Below are 22,514 nucleotides of genomic sequence, written 5' to 3' on the forward strand. Positions count from 1 at the left end.
TTATTTTTTATCACATAAAATAATTAAGTCCTTAGTGTCAGGTATTCATCTGAAGACTTTAAACTTTCAACAGTGAATGCTTTGTGGTTATAGAACCATTTTAACAGTTTTTCTGATGTTGGCATAAAGGAACTCCAGTCTAGATTTTTGGTTTGGCCTTTGGTCAGTATTTTTAGATGATTAGCACATAAGTGAATCCAAAACATTCCATCTTTGTTGGTGTATATGTGTACGTACACTTACAGACCTGCAGGATCTCAGCTTTACATTCTCGAAGGAACAGAGAATCGATATTTATTTTGTTGTCCGTGGTAGTTGCCCAGTATCCTGTTTTGTTTAGGCTGTACTTAACAAGAAAGACAGTAAGACTTGTTAGTGTTAGAGCTGCAGTAGAAGATGAAATACATCTCCTTCAGGAACACTGTTTTCTCTTAACACAGATATGTATGATAACTAAATTATTACTTTGTCAAATTAAAATTGGGTTCTCACCAAACGTGGGGGTATCTACTACCGAATTTATATAACACTCAGTTAGACAGTGACTCATTATAAATTGTAAGAATTTAAGTTAATCAAGGGAAAACACAAGTGTAGATCAAAACATATTCAAAAGTATAGGTCAAATATAATTTCAATTCTTGTAGCTTTCAAAGTAATGAAGATTTTTCGTTCCTTACGCCCTTGTTCACTTTTTAAAGTTATATTCGATGTATTCATGTTTGAACTGTAGAAAGATCAAAGTGTTAGACAAACGGATACTGATTGATCATGTTTAAAAAGTACTGTAACTTTTTTAAATAGGCACAGAACCAATGCAAGTAAGTTGTTTTAAAAAACGTTTGACTCTTGACTTACTGCCCTAAAGACTTTTTTTTGGTCCTGTGAAGTAGATAAATCAGGTGAATCGATTTGCCATTTATAAATTGAAGAGGAAAATAAAAGTTATATGTTTCTATGTCTGTATTAATCCATGAAAGTGTAATATGCTGGAGCTCACTATCCCCAGAAAATGTAACTCAGCAAATGAGCACAGCACTATCGGGACAAGGCAGGTAGGATAAGGATAGTTTCTTTCCCTAGGGAGATGACCATCTAAGGAACATTTTTAAAGTCACAGCGCAAGTTACATTACACCAAGAAGCAGAATCTTCAAGATTGGGTTAAAAGCTGCAGATTGTGAAACATGAGAAAAAGCACCATTTTGGGGACCTTTTTTCTCATGTGAATTAGTGCCATGAAATTTCAAAGAACTAAATTTAATCAAGTATTGGATAGTTATAAGGCCCTGAAAAAAATTAACATTCTGTGCTTAAGATTTTATATAAGTAATTACCCTATACAGATTATCATTATATCACTGCAACCTCCATCTCCTGAGTTCAAGCGGTTCTCCTGCCCCAGCTTCTCAAGTAGCTGGGATTACAGGTGCGTGCCACCACTCCCAGCTAATTTTTGTATTTTTAGTAGAGACGGTTTCACCGTGTTGGCCAGGCTGGTCTCAAACTCCTGGCCTCAAGTGAGCTGCCTGCCTCGGCCTCCCAGCCTCTATACAGATAATTTTTTAAGGTAAAAATGATGTTTATAAGAATAGTAAATTAATTCATTTGCAACTTAATATGCTTCATTTTAAGTTAGCTTTATGGATATCGTATTATAAGTTGGTTAATCATTAAGTTTTTTTATTTTGTAAGTAGCGTAGGAATAGGTACTCATTGTGGAGGAAAATTGACATGGAAGCATGTAGGGTAATAAATCAGCCTTTCTTTATACCCCTTCCTCATATTTGTTTATTTAAAAGTCTGTGTGGTGAGTATCAAAAGTCATGAGGGAAGAATCCCTAGGTTTTTATTTTTATACACGCTGTTTAACACTTGTATTTGATGATTATATGTTTTCTTAAATTTTTTTTCACAGAGAATATGAAACTGGTGTCAAAATGACATCCAGATTTGGGAAAACATACAGTAGGAAAGGTGGAAATGGCAGTTCAAAATTTGATGAAGTCTTTTCCAACAAACGGACCACCCTTAGCACAAAATGGGGAGAGACCACATTTATGGCTAAATTAGGGCAAAAGAGGCCCAATTTCAAACCAGATATCCAAGAAATTCCGAAGAAACCTAAAGTGGAAGAAGAAAGTACTGGAGATCCTTTTGGATTTGATAGTGATGATGAGTCTCTACCAGTTTCTTCAAAGAATTTAGCCCAGGGTAAGGGTTCCTCTTATTCAGAATCTAGTGAAGCTGCTCAGTTGGAAGAGGTCACTTCAGTACTTGAAGCTAATAGCAAAATTAGTCATGTGGCCGTTGAAGACACTGTCGTATCTGATAAATGCTTCCCTTTGGAGGACACTTTGCTTGGGAAAGAAAAGAGCACAAACCGAATTGTAGAAGATGATGCAAGCATAAGTAGCTGTAATAAATTAATAACTTCAGGTAAGTTTTGATTTTCTTTATTCTCAGCCAAAGAGCTTTGTGCAAGCAATTTATTTAAATGATTTAAATTCTAAAATATATATTGTGTTTTCTTTCTGCACTTACGATACATGGGGACTATTGATAGTTTTGTAAAAGACATTTAAGAACTTTAAAGAAACCAGTTGGAGGTTGAAATAATAAAACAACTTGGATATTTACGTTTATAGACTGTTGCTCAGGGTACATTTTGGGAACAGTCATAAGTTTCTAACCCCAATTCCAATAAGAAATATCTCTTTTTGTTGTGTTAGGATCACAAAATATCTCATTTCTATTACTGTGGAGGATTTGGATGGTTATTGATAATGAAAATGAGATGAGTATTTAAAATGAGGATTAGTTACCAATGGTAGACTCTTTGCCAAAACTAGTTTAGAAAGATTAAGGGGGTATTGAGTGGAGACATTTAAAGAATTGAACTTGATTCCAAATTGAGATTAGTTTGGGGCCAGTAGCAACTTGTATTGATAGATTTTTTTTTTTGAGACGGAGTCTCGCTGTCGCCCACGCTGGCTCCACCTCTCAGGTTCATGCCATTCTTCTGCCTCAGCCTCCCGAGTAGCTGGGACTACAGGTGCCCGCCACCACGCCCGGCTAATTTTTGTATTTTTAGTAGAGACAGGGTTTCACTGTGTTAGCCAGGATGGTCTCCATCTCCTGACCTCGTGATCTGCCAGCCTCACCTCCCAAAGTGCTGGGATTACAGGCATGAGCCACCGCGCCCGGCTGTATTGGTAGATTTTAAACCACAAAACTGGTTGTATTTTAAAAATGTTAATTTGTAAATATAGCATCTAGTATTCTCTCCTAAAACTATACATTTTGTTCTGTCTTCTGTAAGGGATTTGAGATTTATAATAAGTGAAAAAGGTGCAATTAACTAAAAGACTGAAGAGCTAATATTGAGGGTGGCAGGGAAGAGGTGGGGTAGAGAAGTGGGAGCACTCTATCAGCATTAGGATAAGGATGGCACTGTACTGTAATTGAAAAGAAACGTTAGTTCTTGACGTCTTGGCAAAGTTTAGCAATAATGAAAGGTTATAAAAATCTCGTATTTTGAAAGGAAGTAAACAGACAAAACTTTGCTGTACTGAATTCTTAAGGCGAATTTGTCCTTTGAAGGTTAAGGTACGTGAAACAGTACAATGTACTGGGCCTTGCATAGTTTTACTAAAAATGTTGAGCATTTTTTCACTCTTTTTCTAACTCTTGGATGAGACGATGAGCCAGCTGTTATTGTCATTCCTTTGATCCTCAGGGTTAATTCTAATTTGGCTGTCCTTCCTGCTTTGCCCACATTTCTCCTCGGGCGTTGTTAACAAGTCAAGTTTAGGTTAAATTTCCATTAAAAAACAGCATAAAGGACCTGTGCAGTGGCTCACGCCTGTAATCCCAGCACTTTGGGAGGCAAAGGCGGTTGGATCACCTGAGGTCAGGAGTTCAAGACCAGCCTGGCCAACATGGTGAAACCCCATCTCTATTAAAAATAAAAAAATTAGCTGGGCATGGTGGCGGGCGCCTCTAAATCCCACCTACTACGGAGGTTGAGGCAGGAGAATCACTTGAACCCAGGAGACGGAGGTTGCAGTGAGCTGAGATCACACCATTGCACTCCAGCCTGGGCAACAAAGCAAGATGCCATCTCAAAAAAAAATAAATAAATAGTATAAACAGCATAAAAACTGTTTCCAGGTCAGCTCCTAAAAATGTATAAAGTATATTAAAATCATCAAAAATTTTTTTTTGAGACACAGTCTCGCTGTGTTGCTCAGGCTGCAGTACAGTGGTGCAGTCTTGCCTCACTGCAACCTCCACCTCCCAGGTTCAAGTGATTCTCCCACCTCAGCCTCCCCAGTAGCTGGGATTATAGGCACCTGCCATCATGCCCAGGTAATTTTTGTATTTTTGTAGAGACGGGTTTTCACCGTGTTGGCCAGGCTAGTCTCAAACTCCTGACCTCAAGTGATCTGCTTACCTAGGCCTCCCAAAGTGCTGGGATTGCAAGCGTGAGCCATCGCGCCTGGCCCATCAAACTTTTTTTGAACTAAAATGAATTTTAACTCAGCTCTCATTTTATATAAGAAGCTCAAAGAGGTTAAGTGACTGTCCAAGGTCAGCTAGTGGCAGAACTGGAATGAGATTCATTTGTTATCAACATATTGAGCACCTACTGTCCGTCAAACCACTGTACAAGGCTCTGCGAATACTATTCTGCTTGTGTTTATTGTTCCAACTGACATTTCTTTCTTTTTTTTTTTTTTTTGAGATGAAGTCTCACTCTTGTCCCCTCCAGGCTGGAGTGCGATGGCGCTATCTTGGCTCACTGCAACCTCCACCTCTCGGGTTCAAGCAATTCTCCTGCCCCAGTCCCCCCGAGTAGCTGGGATTATAGGCACCTGCCACCATGCCCTGCTAATTTTTGTATTTTTAGTAGAGATGGCGTTTCACCATGTTGGCCAGGCTGTTCTAGAACTCCTAATCTCATGTGATCCACCCGCCTCGGCCTCCCCAAGTGCTGGGAATATAGGCGTGAGCCACCGTGCCCACCTGACATTTCTTGATGTTTTCAGATAATCTACAGTGTGGGGTGGGTGGGCTGGAGGAAGTAAGATGAAACTGTGCAAGTGGTGAAAGTGCTCAGGGCTGACTCCAGCTTCCTTAAGTGTATGGTCTTTTGAGGAATGGGGCATCATTGGCAGGCAGGGGCCCTGATGGCAGAGTGTATTAATAAAGATGAACGTTTAGGTAAGGGGGAAAAGGAATGTGGAAGTTATTCATAAGTAATTGTTTCTGTAGCTTTGTGGACAATATATCTTTATGTTAAATCTGTTGTTGGAAGTTGGTTGGTGAGACCAACCAGCTAAGTGGGATAATTGCTTCCCAGTCTATGTAGCTAAAATGTAGTTCTAATGCTGATACTATGGACTGACTCTGAGTCCAAACTCCATTTTAATTGGTTTGTGAGGGGAAATTACATACTAAAATACAGGTAAATAGATGTTCAGGAACATCTTGTCCATCTTCCTTCCTCCTTCACATAGGGTCTCTTAGTGGTCAGGGAATGGTGTAGCACTATGAATATTTCTTTTTTTCTCCTCTCCCTTGGTCATCCAGAGTTGCAACAACCTTGGCAGCTCCCTGTAGGATAAGAAGTGAATTTGAGGGAGTGCATTTAATTTTCATGGTAGTCTTATCCTGTCTCTAATGTGTGCAAGTTAGTTGTTCTTATAAACCATTTATAAGTTTGTAAGTTTGTTATAGTTGTGGGGATGCTTTTGTACGTTGTGACTTTTCCTTTGTCTCTCCCCTCTAAACTGGTCATTTCTCTTGTGCCTAGACTGTTTTCTTGCATTATGTCTGTCAATTTTCATTGCCTTTACTCTCACTCAGAAAACCTTGTAATTTTAATTGAAATTTAGAAACGCAAACCTAAATTTTTGATAAAAGAGGCCTCTCTAAATCTCAAGTGGTTCCTAACCTTTTTTGTTTTAGAGACCCTTGTGAGAATGATAAAGTTTTGAACTCTTTTCTCCAGATGCAAGTACTCATGTACCTACTTGGGTCTCAGAAATCTTAGCAGTCTTTTGCAGGTCATGGTTAGGCATTTTATTTAAAAACCTGTTGCAAATTTTAACAACTTGTTCAAAGTGCACAGGTGAAGTTCCGTCATATCTTTCCAGTGGAGTGTTGAGTGTCCCTGCTCGTTCATACTATATTTTTGCTGTAGAATTATATCACCTCAGTGAAAAGGGCTTATCCAGGCTCAGAATTATTATGTCATTTGTCCTGGCATTACATTTTTAAGTGCATCTCTTTTTCTATAGGGGAGTATGTGGTTGATTTTTTTGACACTGTTAAAATTCTTTAAGTACTTTTATAACGGATAGTACTTTTAAAAATTTTGTTGCGGGTGCGGCGGCTCATGCCTGTAATCCCAGCACTTTGAGGGAGGTCAGGAGTTCGAGACCAGCCTGACCAACATGGTGAAACGCCGTCTTTACTAAAAAAAAAAATAAAAATTAACCAGGTGTGGTGGCGCATGTCTGTAATCCCAGCTACTCAGGACACTGAGGCAGGAGAACTGCTTGAACCCGGGAGGCGGAGGTTGCAGTGAGCTGAGATTATGCCACTGCACTCCAGCCTGGGTGACAGAGCAAGACTCCAACTCAAAAAAAAAAATAAATAAATAAATAAATTGTGTTTCACTTGAAGAGGAAACTTAGGATGAGGTCACTATAAAACATACAGTGGCTGTAATCCAGCACTTTGGGAGGCCGAGGCGGGTGAATCGCTTGAGGTCAGGAGTTCGAGACCAGCCTGGCCAACATGGTGAAACCCCATCTCTACTAAAAATACAAAAAAATTAGCCGGAAATTGCTTGAACCGGGGAGGTAGAGGTTGCAGTGAGCCGAGATGGTGCCACTGCACTCCAGCTTGGGCAAAGAGTGAGACTCCATCTCAAAAAACAAAAACAAAAAAACCCCACAAAACCTACAATGGTTCCCATTTTCCAGACAGATGCTTGGTGGGTAAGGGAACCAGAAACAAGATTACAAACTGAATAGGTACTGCGGGGAAGGGTTGTGTTGCTAAAATGTCCTGTTCCTTAAACAAGAAGAAAACGTTTATTATGAAACTTTTCAGGCACACAAAAATAGAATGGTAAAAAAAAAAACCTCATGTACTTGATTGTCCACCTCCAATAGTTGTTAGTATCTGGCAGATCTTGTTGCATCTGTTTTGCACGCTACTCTCTCCACTTCCCCTCCTTTACTCCCTGGATTTTAAAGCTAATTTAAGATTTCTGTTTCTATCTGCAAGTACTTCTGTATCTAATCTTTAATTTTGAAAACAGAAATTTCTGATTGCAGTTGCTATTAAAGCCAGTCAGTTCTCAGCCAGGTGTGCCAATTAAAAATGACTGTTAGCAGGAGCTAAAGGTCCACCCTTCTAAGAGATCTCCAGGTATTCCTTAATGGTTTGAATCAGTGCCGTCTGTAGTAGAGGCAAAAATAAGGCTTCTCCTGCCTTTTATGCAAGGCTACTTCCATTTCTCGTCGTTGTTCTGTTTGCTACAGGTTTTTAATCTGGACTCTAGAATAAAGTGTGCAAAGACTTACATTTCGGCTTGGCACACTTTTCTTGCCAGCCAGCTGGGATTCAGTCTACATATCCTGCCAAATATTGAGATAACTACAGCATAGGCTCTTAATTTGCCTGACTGGTTTTGTAGCCAATAAATTTTTTTAATTTGCTTAAAGCTGTAATGAGTATTTGTGTAAGTTAGAGGGATGGTATTGTCAGGAGATTTTGAACTTAGATTTAGAACTGAAGGTGATTTTTTAGAAAGGGAAATGATTTATTACTGAAAGTTTAAAGTAGGACAGGAACTTGTGACCTGAGATGAGATTGTCATTGGATAAAGTACAGATGAATAATGAGGATTATTATTATTTTTTAAGTCCTGAAAGGATAGTATCAGCGAGTTACCTGCCTTTATTTATTGAATGTATTTGTTGTGTAGAATATATTTAAATCATACCTAAAATCAGCTTCTTTTTAAGAGAAGTGGATAAGACCTATTATTTCTTTTTTTATTTTTATTTTTTGGAGACAGGGTCTTACTCTGTCATCCAGGCTGGAGTGCATGGCTCATCACAGCTTCTACCTCCTGGGCTGAAGCCGTCTTCCCTCCTTGGCCTTCCCAGTAGTTGGGAATACAATGGTGCACCATCACACTGGGCTAATTTCTAAATTCTTTGTAGAGACCGTGTCTCAGTATGTTGCCCAGCCTGGTCCTGAACTCCCGGGCTTGAGCGGTCCTTCCGCCTCCACCTCCCAAAGTGTTAGGATTACAGGCATGAGCCACTGTGCCCGGCCCTGTTATTTCTTAAATTCCTACTTTTACATATCAGTTGATCCTTAATCACAACTGTATAAGGGAGGCTTTATTTCCATTATATTGAGGGTAAGGCACACTTCAGAGGTTGAATAACTTGAACTGTTAAGTGGAAGATCTGGGAAACATCCAAAGTGTTCTTTTCATACAGTGCTGTTGTATTCTGATGTGAATGAGATAAATTTTGTCATCTTCAAAGCTGTATATTTAGAAGAGACTGTCACTGTAAGAGCAGTTTTATCTTGATGTTGGAAATAAAGTTATTTTGCGAGGGGCAAATTATGGATTCCCTCTTGTCTCTGTTCAAGTAATTGTCTGCTTTTTTTAATTTTAAAGATTTGATTTTTGTAAAGAGGTGGGATCTGGCTGTCTTGCCCCGGCTGGCCTGAAACTCCTGGGCTCACGCAATGCTCCCACCTCAGCCTCCTGCCTCAGCCTTCTGAGAGGCTGGGATTACAGGCATGCCACTTGGCTTAAGTAATTTTCTTTTTTAATAAGAATGATGGGCCAGGCATGGTGGCTCACACCTGTTAATACCAGCACTTGGGTAGGCCAAAGTGGGAGGATGGTGTGAGCCCAGGAGTTCAAAACCAGCCTGGTCAACATAGTGACATCCGATTTCTTAAAAAAAAAAAAAAAAAAAAAATTAGCCTGATGTGTTGGGGTACACCCGTAGTTCCAGCTACTTGGGAGACTGAGTTGAGGATCACTTGAGCTCAGCAGTTCAGGGCAGCAGCGAGCCATGATTGGGTCACAGCCTGGGCAACACAGCAAGATACCATCTCAAAAACAAAACGAGAATGTTGACCAAACTATTTTTAATACTTACCGAATAAAGTTTTTGACTTGATTTTTATAGATGTTTTCTACTACTTATTTTCATATGTGTGTATACAAATGGAAATTCAACATTATGTAAATTATGAAAGAGGCATTATAATTTGAAGTAAATTCATTTTGTTCTAAAACAGAACTTTTGTTTCTTACTCAGATTTTCTGAGTAAAAGGAGTATTATTCTCAAGGTTTGTATATTAACAAAAGCATGGGAGACCACTAACAAGTTTCTTCTCAGATCCAGATTGATACCAGCTATGGGGTAAAATATGAAATTTATAAACATAGCCTCTGTACTTTAGAGTTATTGACTTCTGCTGGTCATGATAAAGAACTAGCTTCTAACGTGATGACAACACTTTTATATAATACATTATGCTTTTCAGAGCATTTTCCCTAAGCTTTTTATGCTTTTAGAACTTGAAGGCAGACAGCCGGGTGCAGTGGCTCACGCCTGTAATCCCAACACTTTGAGAGGCAAGGCGGGTGGATTACGAGGTCAGGAGTGCGAAACCAGCCTGACCAAGATGGTGAAATCCCGTCTCTACTAAAAATACAAAAATTAGCCAGGCGTTAATCCCAGGTACTCAGGAGGCTGAGGCAGGAGAATTGCTTAAACCCAGTAGGCAGAGGTTGCAGTGAGTCAGGATCACGCCACTGCACTCCAGCCTGGGCAACAGAACGAGACTGTCTCAAAAAAAAAGAAAAGCCCGAGTGGAGTGGCTCATGCCTGTAATCCCAGCACTTTGGTTTGGAAGGCTGAAGCGGGCGGATCATGAGGTCAGCAGTTCGAGACCAGCCTGGCCAACATGGTGAAACCCGGTCTCTACTAAAAATAACAAAAATTAGCCAGGCACGGTGGCGGGTGCCTGTAGTCCCAGCTACTCCGGAGCCTGAGGCAGGAGAATCACTTGAACCCAGGAGGTGGAGGTTGCAGTGAGCTGAGACCATGCCATTGCACTCCAGCCTGGGTGACCGAGCGAGACTCTGTCTCAAAAAAAAAAAAAAAAAAAAAAACCAAAGAACTTCGAGCCAGGTGATACCTCATGAATTTTTCTTTTCCAGCACTGTGCCTTTAGGAAGTAGTCCTCAACTTTCCTAGACCCCTGATGGTAGAGGGGGATGAGTTTGTTCATAGGAAGGTCTAGGGGGATGCCTCCTTCAGCTATTTTAGTGTCCATGAACAAGATGGACTCACTTGCATTTCTCACATTGTACTGGGGAAGATAGAATAAAGAATCACAAGTGTGCTGAAAAGGAAAAAATATATAGCGTGGTGCGGGAGTGTAGCACTCTGGGCTTGCTTGTTCTAGGGGTGCAGGTACGTAGGCAAGGCTGACATTTAACCTGGGACCTGTTGGTGCACTGAGAAAGTATAGAAGTGGCAGAGTTTGGTGACATGAGCGATGAGGAAGGAGGCATCAAGAATTATTCCCAGCTATGTAATGTGAGCAGCTGAGCAGATGGTAGTGTCATTTACTGAGATAGGGAACATTTTGACAGAAAGTTTGAGTTCAGTTTTGGGCACATTGGGTTTGAGATGTTTGTAAGATATGTTTCAATGGCACATTTGCTGGAATGGAGCTGAGATAAGAAGCCTTGATTAGAGACAATTAATTCGAAATTGAGTATATAAATATTATCTGGAAAGAAAGGATTAGTTGAAGTCATTAAAGAGAGTGTAAGAGGAAAGAGTATTAGGACTGTGCTGTGAAGAACTTCCAATACTGGCTGGGCGCGGTGGTTCACGCCTGTAATCCCAGCACTTTGGGAGGCCGAGGCGGGCGGATCACGAGGTCAGGAGATCGAGACCATGGTGAAACCCTGTCTCTACTAAAAATACAAAAAATTAGCTGGGTGTGGTGGCGGGCGCCTGTAGTCCCAGTTACTCGGAGAGGCTGAGGCAGGAGAATGGCGTGAACCCGGGAGGTGGAGCTTGCAGTGAGCAGAGATTGCGCCACTGCACTCCAGCCTGGGTGACAGAGACTCTGTCTCAAAAAAAAAAAAAAAAAAAAGAACTTCCAATACTAATGGAGGGAGAGAAGAGGAAGAAACTAGAAAAGGAAATTCAGTAGGAGCAGCTAGAGCAGCTTAAGGGAAACCAGGGAAGTGATATAGAAGCCAACATAAAAGTATTTCAGAAAGTATTGACTGATGCGGAATGCTGCTGCCATCAACTAAAGTGAGGACTGCAAGGCAGACCTTGGATTTGCAGCTTGGACTGGAGTGATCCAAGGGGTGAGGAAATGGGGGGTAACAAGTGTTTACAACTTGTTAAAGATGTTCGAAGGGGAGGAGAAGAAAAAGGGCAGCTAGAGGGATGTGAGGGATTCTGGATGGTTTAATGCGTGGGATCCAAAGTGCAAGAGAACCGTTTTGGAAGAAGGGGTGCTATGTTTGGCTGGAAGGAGGAAAGATGAGTAAAAAGATGAGCTTAGTGGGAGGACATAAGAGAAGGTGGTTTATAGCTAAAAGTGTGTTTTCCCTTACCCCATAAAATGACCAAAGAGGTGATTACTGAAAGGGACAAAGAAAGGCAGGGTAACTTGGGGGGTTTAGGGGAGCAGGAAAGAGTTCAGATAGATGTTACCTAAAGTGGGAGAGTGAGCTGTCTAGAGACAAAGTAGAATTTCTGGACATTATTGAGGCCTTAGTTGAAGTTGGTGTCACTAAAAACACGTGGTCACTAATCTACCTAGTGTGTATGTTTTTTTCCGCCTCTTTAGTAGGCCCCATTATCTGGAACCTGGACAGAATACAGAATATTGGATAAGATTATTAGAATTGTCCACAATAGACATTTTGTCAGTCAGCATGTGGAATGAAGAGATAGAGAAGCAAGGGAATTTAGGGTATTATTGCCCAGAGAATGATTGAGAAGATAGACTATGGAATTTAAAATGCTGAGTGCCTGGACAGGGCTGATGAATAGGAGAAAGGGGAGAAAAGGGGTAGTATACTGAGAATCTTCTTAAATAAAAATGAAGAATGGGAGTACTGGCACAAGCAAGTTGGGTGGTTGGTAGCTTGTGATAAAAAAAAAAAGTGGGCTATCTGATTTTAATGTTTAAGAAGTGAAGCATTTTAGGATATACAGCAAGCTTCTGGATGCAGCTGAGAACTGGTGGCTGAGATGGAATGCGGGAGATTGTTGATGCTGAGATAAGGTTAAAGAACTGGGAAATCAGAGGGTTGGAATTTGGTGGAATTCAGTGTGATAGCAAAATTGGGTTGGAGGAGTAGATTACAAATATGGTGTAAAATCCTTAAATACATGAACAGTGAATAAGAGGTTGAATAAGAGGTTGTTGGATTACAGGTATTAGGAAGATTAGAGGGTAACTAGCACAAGCCTCAAAAGAAGGGGCTTTAATTTTTTTTTTTTTTTGAGACAGAGTCTCGCTGATGCCCAGGCTGGAGTGCAGTGGCACAGTCTTGGCTGACTGCAACCTCTGCCTCCCGGGTTCAAGCGATTCTCCTGCCTCATCCTCCCGAGTAGCTGGGATTACAGGCGCCTGTCACCACACCTGGTATTTTTGTATTTTTGGTAGAGACGGGGTTTCACTATATTGGCCAGGGTGGTCTTGAACTCCTGACCTCGGGTGATCCGCCCGCCTCGGCCTCCCAAAGTGCTGGGGTTACAGGTGTGAGCCACCGTGCCCGGCCACTACTTTTTTTTTTTTTTTTTTTTAATCTTTCCTTATTTATTTTTGTTGTCTTTTTATTATTATTATTATTTGTTTAGTCTTACACAAGAAAATCAAAGAACCCAAGAAGGGGCTCTTATATAACAGGGTGGAGGAGTAATCATTTTATAAAGAGGCTCTGGAGAGTCAGCATATCAGTGTCCCCAAACTGTCCTGCTCTGAAATAGTAGGGAGGGCTGCAGGAGAAGAGGCACCCTTAGTCCAGTGTAGGGCAAAGAAGTGGTAGAAAGAATGAACCCCAGGTATCCTTTTAATTTTTTTTAGAAACAAGATCTTTCTCTGTTGCCCAGGCTGGAGTGCAGTGGTGCGATCATTGCTGACTGCCACCTTAAACTCCTGGGCTTAAGTGATCCTCCAGCCCCCACTTCCTAAGTAGCTAGAACTATAGGAACGTGCCACCATGCCTGGCTGATTTTCAAAATTTCTTTTGTAGAGAGAGTCTTGCTTTGTTGACTAGGCTTGTCTTTGACTCCTGGATGCAAGTGATCCCCCTGCTTTGGCCCGCCGCCCCCGCCCCCCCCCAAGTGCTGGGATTACAGGCGTGAGCCACCGCACATGGCCAATATTGACATTTTAAAATATAACATGGAATTTAGGTGTCATAGTGATTTCTTTTAACTTTTTTAAATTGTAAAATAAAACACAGAAAACCACACAAAAGGGGTCTAGTTTAATTGATTATTAGAAGAGGAACACTCCTATAACCATTACCTAGGTTAGGAAATAGAATTGTGCCAGCCAGTCTAGAAGTTCTTTCATGCATCACTTCCTCCTTCCTCACCCTCAAAGTATTTTGTTTGTTTGTTTGTTTGTTTTTGTTTTTGGAGATGGTCTCGCTCTGTCGCCCAGGCTGGAGTACAGTAATGCAGTCATGTTTCACTGCAGCCTCAATCTTCTGGGCACCGGTAATCCTCCTGCCTCAGCCTCCTGAGAAGTTGGGACCACGCGTGTGTACCATCACAGTCAGCTAATTTTTTTGATTTTAGTAGAGACGAGGTCTTGAACTCCTGAGCTCAAGTAGTCCTCACACCTTGGCCTCCCAAAGTGTTGGGATTACTGTCATGAACCAGTGCTTCTGGCCCATAATTATTTTCTTGCTTGCAAATGCCATAATTACTTGCTGTTCATTCTCTTTTTAAAATTTTTCCTTTAATAATTTTTCTTTCTTACAAGTCCCCATTATGCCCCAGAAACTGTTCACTTTCATATGTTTAAAAAAATGCAAGAACATGCTCTTCAGTAGCCAGAATATAGTGTTCCTTGTTCTTTTTGAAATTGTATTTCTATCCTACTTCCCCTTCAGAATTTTATCCTAATGATTATAGTATTGATGTTTAGTCTTTTAGTGGTCATCCTTTTCATAATTCTTGGTATAAAAATATGTATATGCATTTAAATTCAAATTTTTAAGAGCCGAGGCTGGTACAAAAATATGTATATGCATTTAAATTCAAATTTTTAGGGGCTGTGGCCGGGCGCGGTGGCTCATGCCTGTAATCCTAGCACTTTGGGAGGCTGAGGTAGGCAGATCACGTGAGGTCAGGAGTTTGAGGCCAGCCTGGTCAACATGGTGAAACCCTGTCTCTGCTAAAAATAAAAAAATTAGCTGGGAATGGTGACTCGCACCTGTAGTCCCAGCTACTCAGGAGATTGAGACAGGAGAATATCACTTGAACGTGGGAGGTGGAGACTGCGCCACTGCCTCATTGACAGAGCAAGACTCTGTCTCCAAAAGAAAAAAAAAAAAAGAGTTGGGCACTGTGGCTGAAGCCTGTAATCCCAGTACTTTGGGAGGCTGAGATGGGAGGATCGCCTGAGTCTAGGAGTTTGATACCAGCCTGGGCAACATAGGGAGATCCTGTCTCTACAAAAAAAAAAACCTCTAGAGCTTTTAGGAATTTTGTGTGACTGTAGCGCTCTAATCTATTTTAAAAATGGTTCTGTACTACATCATGATCACAGTTATCAGTGCTTTTATTTTTTTAATCAAATGCTCTCAATATTTGATCAAACGAATGCTATAATTGATCAAACTTGAATGCTGTATATATTAAAGATAAAATTTATTGGAAATGTATCTTTTAAGAGATGAGTGGGCTTTTTTCAGTTAGTTTATATATATATGAATGAATGTTATTGCTAAAGTGTATAAAGGTTTTGGACAAAAAAGTTTTTTGGCATCAATTTTATTCCTATTTTTTGTTGTTTGTTGCTGTTGAGATGGAGCCTCGCTGTGTTGCTCAGGCTGGAGTGCGTGGCTACTCACAGGTGTGATCATAACAGCAGCCTCAAATGAACCGCTGGCCACAGTGCCCTGGGTAGCTCTAGGTGGGACTACAAGCGTGTACTACTATGTCCCTATTATTCCTATTTCTTTCTTTTTTTTTTTTTTTTTTTTTGAGACTGAGTCTCGCTCTGTCGCCCAGGCTCACTGCCACCTCTGCCTCCCAGGTTCAAGTGATTCTCCTGCCTCAGCCTCCCAAGTAGCTTGGACTATAGGTGTGTGCTACTACGCCCGGCTAATTTTTTGTATTTTTTAGTAGAGATGGGGTTTCACCGTGTTAGCCAGGCTGGTCTCCATCTCCTGACCTCGTGATCTGCCCACCTCTGCCTCCCAAAGTGCGGGGATTACAGGCGTGAGCCCCTGCACCCGACCTCCTATTTCAATTTTTTAATATGTGTAAATGTTGAGAAGCCATAAATTAACAAAATAAAGATAAGAATGGTAAGAGTTTTGCTATGGCAGTTTCTATTATTTGAATTCTTACATGCCACAAAGCACGTGGTAATCATAGAAATTCATTGTAATGAGTCAGTTTGTTAGATCTTTTCAGTTCTGTGAAATGCAATTAATTTAGGAAACCACCTGACATGCAAAGGATTTGTTACCCACACATGAAAGTTTTACTTAATTATGAAGTACAGAAACCAACAATCTATCACATTATTTCTTTATAGGTCATGTCAAGAGTTGGAAAAATGTACCATATAAGATTAGGGATAGGTGAGCGATATGCTGTTATTAATGTTTGTAATATGGGAGAAGAGTGATTGGTTAATCCCAGATGGGTTGGCAAATCAGTTTTTGGAACAGTATACACCTGGAAGTTGGGGATTTAGAAGTGAATTTCCTTAAAATGCAGTTGTACCTATATTTGAAAAGCCTTTGTTTACCTCCGGGGGTATGTGTCTCTAGTTTGAATAATTAATTACCACCTCGAAGGGAGGCCCAAGGCTCAGTTGGTTGAGGAGTGGCTGGGGTGTGTGGTGTGTTTCCTATTCTGCTGCAAGGGTAGGGCAGAGATGGGCAGCTTCAGCAGGAGGCCAGGGAGCAAACAAGCTCCTTGATGTGCAGATAAGCTGTGGCAGTTGACAGTGAGGCTCTCCACAGGCTGTTGGTGGGGGTTAAGGGAAGGTTGCAATAACCTGGACTGTTCTGTGTGGTGGGCCAAGCTGAATAGTACTTTTGAAATTGTTTTTAGGTTAGTGTTTTATCTTTAAAATTGCATGTCAATTTTGTATTTTATAGGTATGCCTTATAAAATATAAAATGTTTTGGATTACCAATTGTAACGCTTAACCGTTTTTTTTTAACCCCCCAAGACGGAGTCTCACTCTGTTGACCAGGCCGGAGTGCAGTGGCGGATCTTGGCTCACTGCAACCTCTGCCTCCTGGGTTGAAGTGATTCTCCTGCCTCAGCCTCCCGAGTAGCTGGGATTACAGGCGTGCAGCACCACTCATGGCAATTTTTTGTATTTTTAGTAGACACGGGGTTTCACCATGTTGGCCAGGCTGGTCTCAAACTGCTGACCTCAAGTGATCTGCCTGCCTCAGCCTCCCAGAGTGCTGGGATTACAGGCGTGAGCCACAGTACCTGGCCTTAACTGTTTTAAAAAATAATTTTTACCTTCAAATCTTTGAGTAAAGATTTGCTCACTTAGGAAGATGTGCTGTGTTTTTCCTGTGGCCTTTCAGGTGCCTCTGGTGATCAGCCACATGACCTTATTAACAGTGAAAAGTGAGTTCCCTTCCACTGAAACCAATGCTGTTAACAGTTTGTTACAGTCTTTAATAGGCACAGCATGTATGTCTATATTTGTATTCTTAAAAGCACACACAAATGGGAGCATATATGCATATATATATTTAGTGTATTATGCCTTTAAGAACACTTAATCTTTAAGATGTTTATTATTATAAGGCAGATCTATAAATATTAATAAGATTATAATTATTAAAGTTATAATCTTATTTTCATTATAATCTGATATGATTATTATAGATTTATTTATACATTTTTGTAATCTTATAGATCTGCCTTGGTTTTTTTAAAGCAGTTTCATAGTTTTCCATTGTATGGATGTACTATAATAACGGTCTCTAGTCTTCTAGTCTAGTTTCTAGTCTTTTGCTATTACACATAAATGTTACATTGAATGTCTTTTTATGCGTGTCTTTGACCATCATGTCACATGTCTGAATATAAGGGTAGGAGATGTTTCTTAAGTGGCATTGAAAGGGCTTATACATTTATCTATTTATTTTATTTATTTATTTATTCATTTTTTAGATGGAGTCTCGCTCTGTTGCCCCGGCTGGAGTGCACTGGCGTGATCTCGGCTCACTGCAACCTCTGCGTCCCAGGTTCAAGCAATTCTCATGCCTTAGGGATTACGGGCGTGAGCCACCACGCCCAGCCCCTGCCCTACTTTTATTTTTAAAACCGTTTATGGCTGGGCTCGGTTTCTCATGCCTGTAATCCTAGCACTTTGGGAGGCCGAGGTGGGTGGATTGCCTGAGGTCAGGAGTTCAAGACCAGCCTGGCCCACATGGTGAAACCCCATCTCTACTAAAAATACAAAAATTAGCTGGGCATGGTAGAGAGTGCCTGTAATCCCAGCTACTCAGGAGACTGAGGCAGCTTGAACCTGGGAGGCAGAGGTTGCAGTGAGCAGAGATTGCGCCACTGCCCTCCAGCCTGGGAGACAGAGTGAGACTCCTTTGCAAAAAAAAACAAACAATAAAAAGCCCAAAAAACACACAAAAATACCTTTTATTTGCACATGGTTCAATATGGTGTTGGTTAAAAGCTTCCCTCCTAGTACATTTCCTTAGCCACCTCAGTTTTCTCTGGAATGACCATTCATTGTTACTTATTTGAACCTTTCTGGTATGTTCTGTGCACATACAAGCAATACAGGCAGTTCCACATATCTGTATGTACATGTGTGCCTGTGTATTTTAATCCACAAAATTAAAATCCACAAAATGATAATTTGCTGCTGTTTTGTACCTTACTCTTTCTCATGTAATATCTTGGGGATAATTCCGTATCAGTTTTCTTTTTGGCCCTCTCCCTACCCTTTGAAAAAATACTGTTGCACGTTGTCAATTTCTGTATGTGCTATAAATTACTTAAGCAATTCCTTATTAATGTCAGACTTTCAAGTTGCTTCCAATTTTTTTTTAATAAGTTGCCTTATTTTTCAGAGAGTAAATACCACTTAATAGCCATGTAATCAACAACTAGTAATTTAAGCCCGCTGTCCTTTATCTGTGGAATGAGTTAGAGGTTCACATTTCCTTTTCTGAAACCGTTGGGGCCAGATGTGTCTTAGAATTTAGAATTATTTTGGATTTTGGAAAGTTTACATAAGCCCCTATCAGGATCTGAGGTGGTGTTCTCTAATCAAAGATAGTGTTTCTTCATACCTTCCCTAAGTAGGGTAAATACTATAAATAGCCTCCCTTCGGTTGGGGTTTTGCTTCCAAGTGTGTTGTGAGGAAACTTTTTACCTTTTAGAGCTTTTTGGATGTTGGAATTGTGGGTAAGGGATTATGAACTTGGTAGTAGTACTTACCTGATGGTTGCTTTTTTTTTTTTTTTTTTTTGAGATGGAGTCTCGCTCTGTTGCCCAGGCTGGAGTGCAGTGGCACCATCTCAGCTCACTGCAAGCTCCGCCTCCCAGGTTCACGCCATTCTCCTGCCTCAGCCTCCCAAGTAGCTGGGACTACAGGCGCCTGCCACCACGTCCAGCGAATTTTTTGTATTTTTAGTAGAAACGGGGTTTCACCGTGTTAGCCAGGATGGTCTTGATCTCATGACCTTCTGATCCGCCTGCCTCGGACTCCCAAAGTGCTGGGATTACAGGCGTGAGCCACCGCGCCTGGCCTGATGGTTGCTTTGAGATAAAATAAATTAATAGAAAGTATTTAGAATAGTACCAGGCACATACTGAGGGCTTATGTAAATATAGTTCAGCTTTGTTTTACTTTGAGTTTTAATTGTGAGTGAAATTGAGTATCCTTCATGAGTTATTTAATTCATTATATATATATATTTGAATGAATTGCTTCTTTGTGTTCCTGGCTTATTATATATTTATTTATTTTTGAGGTAGAGTCTTGCTCTGTTGCCCAGGCCGGAGTGCAGTGGTGCTATCTCAGCTCACTACAACCTCTGCCTCCTGGGTTCAAACAATTCTTGTGCCTCAGCCTCCCAAGTAGCAAGGACGACTGGCATGTGCCACCACGCCTGGCTCGTTTTTTTTGTCTTTTTAGTGGAGACAGTTTTCACCATGTTGGCCACACTGGTCTTGAACTTCTGGCCTCAAGTGATCTGCCTAACTCGGCCTCCCAAAGAGCCGGGATTATAGGCCTGAGCCATTGTGCCTGGCCCCTAGCCCCATTTTCTACTGGGACATTGGACTTAATGATGTGTAAAGATTCTTGGTATATTAAGGAATTTACCTTTTATGTTTCCCTAGCAACTAATGATAAGCATTTTTCATGTGTGTATTATTTTTTTTTTGAGATGGAGTCTCGCTCTGTCACCTAGGCTGTAGTGCAGTGTTGTGATCTTGGCTCACTGCAAGCTCCGCCTCCTGGGTTCACGCCATTCTCCTGCCTCAGCCTCCTGGGTAGCTGGAACTAGAGATGCCCGCCACCACGCCTGGCTAATTTTTTTGTATTTTTAGTAGAGACGGAGTTTCGTTGTGTTAGCCAGGATGGTCTCGATCTCCTGACCTGGTGATGCACCCCGCTTCGGCTTCCCAAAGTGCTGGGATTACAGGCATGAGCAACCGCGCCCGGCGAAGTTTGTTTTCTTATCATGACAGCCATTCAGATATTTAAAGGCAGCTTTCATGTAATGGCAGTTTCCCCCCATTCCTGCACCAATTAAACCTTTCTAGTTGCCTCAGCTGTATTTCATGGGTTATGGTCTCCAAGCCACTTTGTATCATTTGTACAGATTTCTTACAAGTTAAAGGCATTGTTTAAGTTTAGTCCTCAGCACATCATGAGATAAACATTTGCTATTTCCCCCTCAGCCTCCCAAAGTGCTGGGATTACAGGTGTGAGCCCCCACGCCCAGCCAGTGCATTAGTTTTGTTGTTGTTGTTGTTGTTTTAAACAGAGTCTCGCTCTTTTGCCCAGGCTGGAGTGCAGTGACGTGATCTTGGCTCACTGCAACCTCTGCCTCCCGGGTTCAAGCAGTTCACCTGCCTCAGCCTCCTGAGTAGCTGGGACTACAGGCGCCCGCCACCACGCCTGGCTAATTTTTGTGTTTTTAGTAGAGACAGGGTTTCACCATGTTGGCCAGGCTGGCCTCGAACTCCTGACCTCATGATCCGCCAGCCTCGGCCTCCCAAACTGCTGGGGTTACAGGCATGAGCCACCACGCCTGGCCTAGCATTTTAGTGTTTAGCAGCCACCACTAGAGGTAGTGTAATATAGTTTGGTATGGGTCTTTTTTATGAAGCCTCTTTTGGCTATTGATTTAATTGAGAACCTCTGTAGTCATTAGCCTCTCTGGGCCTCTTTTTCTCATCTGTGTAATGATGGGTTTGGTAAGAAATCAAAGGAAGTATCTTCATTTTCTTATAAGAGGGTAAAGGAAGTCTGTATATATTTGTGTGTATAGACTAGTATACAGTTACACAGATGCATACATTTGTGTGTTTATGTCTACAAAAATGATTATATGTCTATATCTCTATCTCCATTAAACAGTTCAACTGTTTATCTTCAACAAACAATTCATTGCCAGTCTTGTTTCATTTTTATCCTCACCAAAATAAATTCTAGATGTTGTATTTGATTCATAAATATATTTTTTTAACAGATAAGGACTCCAAAAATATACAATTTTGGCATTTTTTATGTTTTGGCTTTTGAATAGACAACTTACATGCAGTATAAAATTCAAGAAGTATGAAAGTCTTTTCTTGTTCCTTATCCCTTAGTCATTCCCATCTCTAAGAGCATCCATATCTGTACATAATGTAGAGCTGCCTCATTCTTTTTAACAACTGCATAGTATTCAGGTGTGTTGCTATATGGTAATTTAATTCTTTATTAATTGGTATATTGTTTATGAAAGCAAAAACCAGGAAACAGTGTTGTATTGAGTTTCTTGTTACTTATGTAATTTTGTGTTCATGGAAAGTTATTTCTAAATACTTGTAAATGAAACTGCTGGCTTCAAGAGTAAGTCCTTTCTTTCACATGTACATTTTTAGTTTTAAAAGATATTACCAAATCTTAACCTGTTAAATTACATTAAAACCCTTTGGAGGCTGGGCGTGGTGGCTCATGCCTGTGATTGTAGCACTTTGGGAGGCAGAGGCGGGACGTTTGCTTGAGCCCAGGAGTTCAAGACCAGCCTAGGTACCATAGTGTGACCCTGTCTGTTAAATAAAAAGGGAAGTTAGGCAGGCGTGGTGGTGCACACCTGTAGTTCCAGCTACTTGGGAGTGCTGCTCAGGAGGCTGAGGTGGGAGGATCACTTGAGGCCTGGAAGTCTCTGAAGCTGCAGTGAGCTGTAATCACACCACTGTATTCCAGTGTGGGTGACAGTGAGATCCTGTCTTGAGGGCAGGAAAACCTATTGGGTAGCATTAAAAATTATACAGTGAATCTGTCCATGTAAAGCATCCCTCTCACCTGTATTTGATGACGCTAATTGAGATTTGTAAATAGCTTTTCTTAAATGTAGATGTATTTTGTGGAAGTAATTTTATTGTTTGGCATAGGGTATACATTTTGTCAGTGTTTTTCTACAAGTTGAGGGAATTAATAATAATACCAGTTGGAATCATATTTGTATCTCATTTGGAAAGGTTATAAAAATGTTCTGATAGTAAAAATTGAAGGCAACAAAAATGAATTCTCCACGTAGAAGATGAATAGGCAGGCTAAGGATTTATTACTGGCTGATATGCATAAATAGCCACTATTAGCCATTTAACTAACACACCAGAACTACTGCTAAAATTCCTTGAGATTATATGGCTTTTAGGATTAGAAGAAAGAACAGAAATAGCTAGAGAAACCTGTCCATAGGATCTGGATAGAACTAGCATACCTTATGGGCAGCCCTATCCCAGATAAATAAAAACACTGGTAGGTTTTTATTAACTGTTCAGTTGGTTTAGGTTTTACTAAATGATTTTTAATTTAAGCGTCTTTATTTGAAAAGCCCATAATACCCCTAAGAAGGTTTGGCTGAGTCATTTACATGTCATTGTGAATGGATTCATTTGCTTAACCCTGCTGAAATTTTTGTGAGTTTACAATTTTAAGGGACTTG

General features: G+C 40.8%; 1 protein-coding gene across 4 annotated transcripts in view; it reads left to right on the forward strand.

Moving 5' to 3' along the window:
* WAPL (WAPL cohesin release factor) overlaps positions 1–22,514 on the forward strand; it is an 88,010-nt gene that overhangs the window by 1,550 nt on the left and 63,946 nt on the right. For 2 of the 4 annotated variants that reach the window (XM_054503870.2, XM_054503871.2), the window contains exon 2: positions 1,918–2,438. In XM_054503870.2, coding sequence (XP_054359845.1) covers positions 1,940–2,438 — 499 coding nt within the window. In that variant the 5' untranslated portion in view covers positions 1,918–1,939. Of the gene's footprint in view, positions 1–1,917; positions 2,439–22,514 lie in introns of those variants that run through there. The other 2 variants (XM_054503869.2, XM_063669880.1) reach the window with 1 other exon arrangement.

This window comes from Pongo pygmaeus, chromosome 8 (genome assembly GCF_028885625.2).
Source record: "Pongo pygmaeus isolate AG05252 chromosome 8, NHGRI_mPonPyg2-v2.0_pri, whole genome shotgun sequence".
In the NCBI taxonomy this organism is placed as follows: domain Eukaryota; kingdom Metazoa; phylum Chordata; class Mammalia; order Primates; family Hominidae; genus Pongo; species Pongo pygmaeus.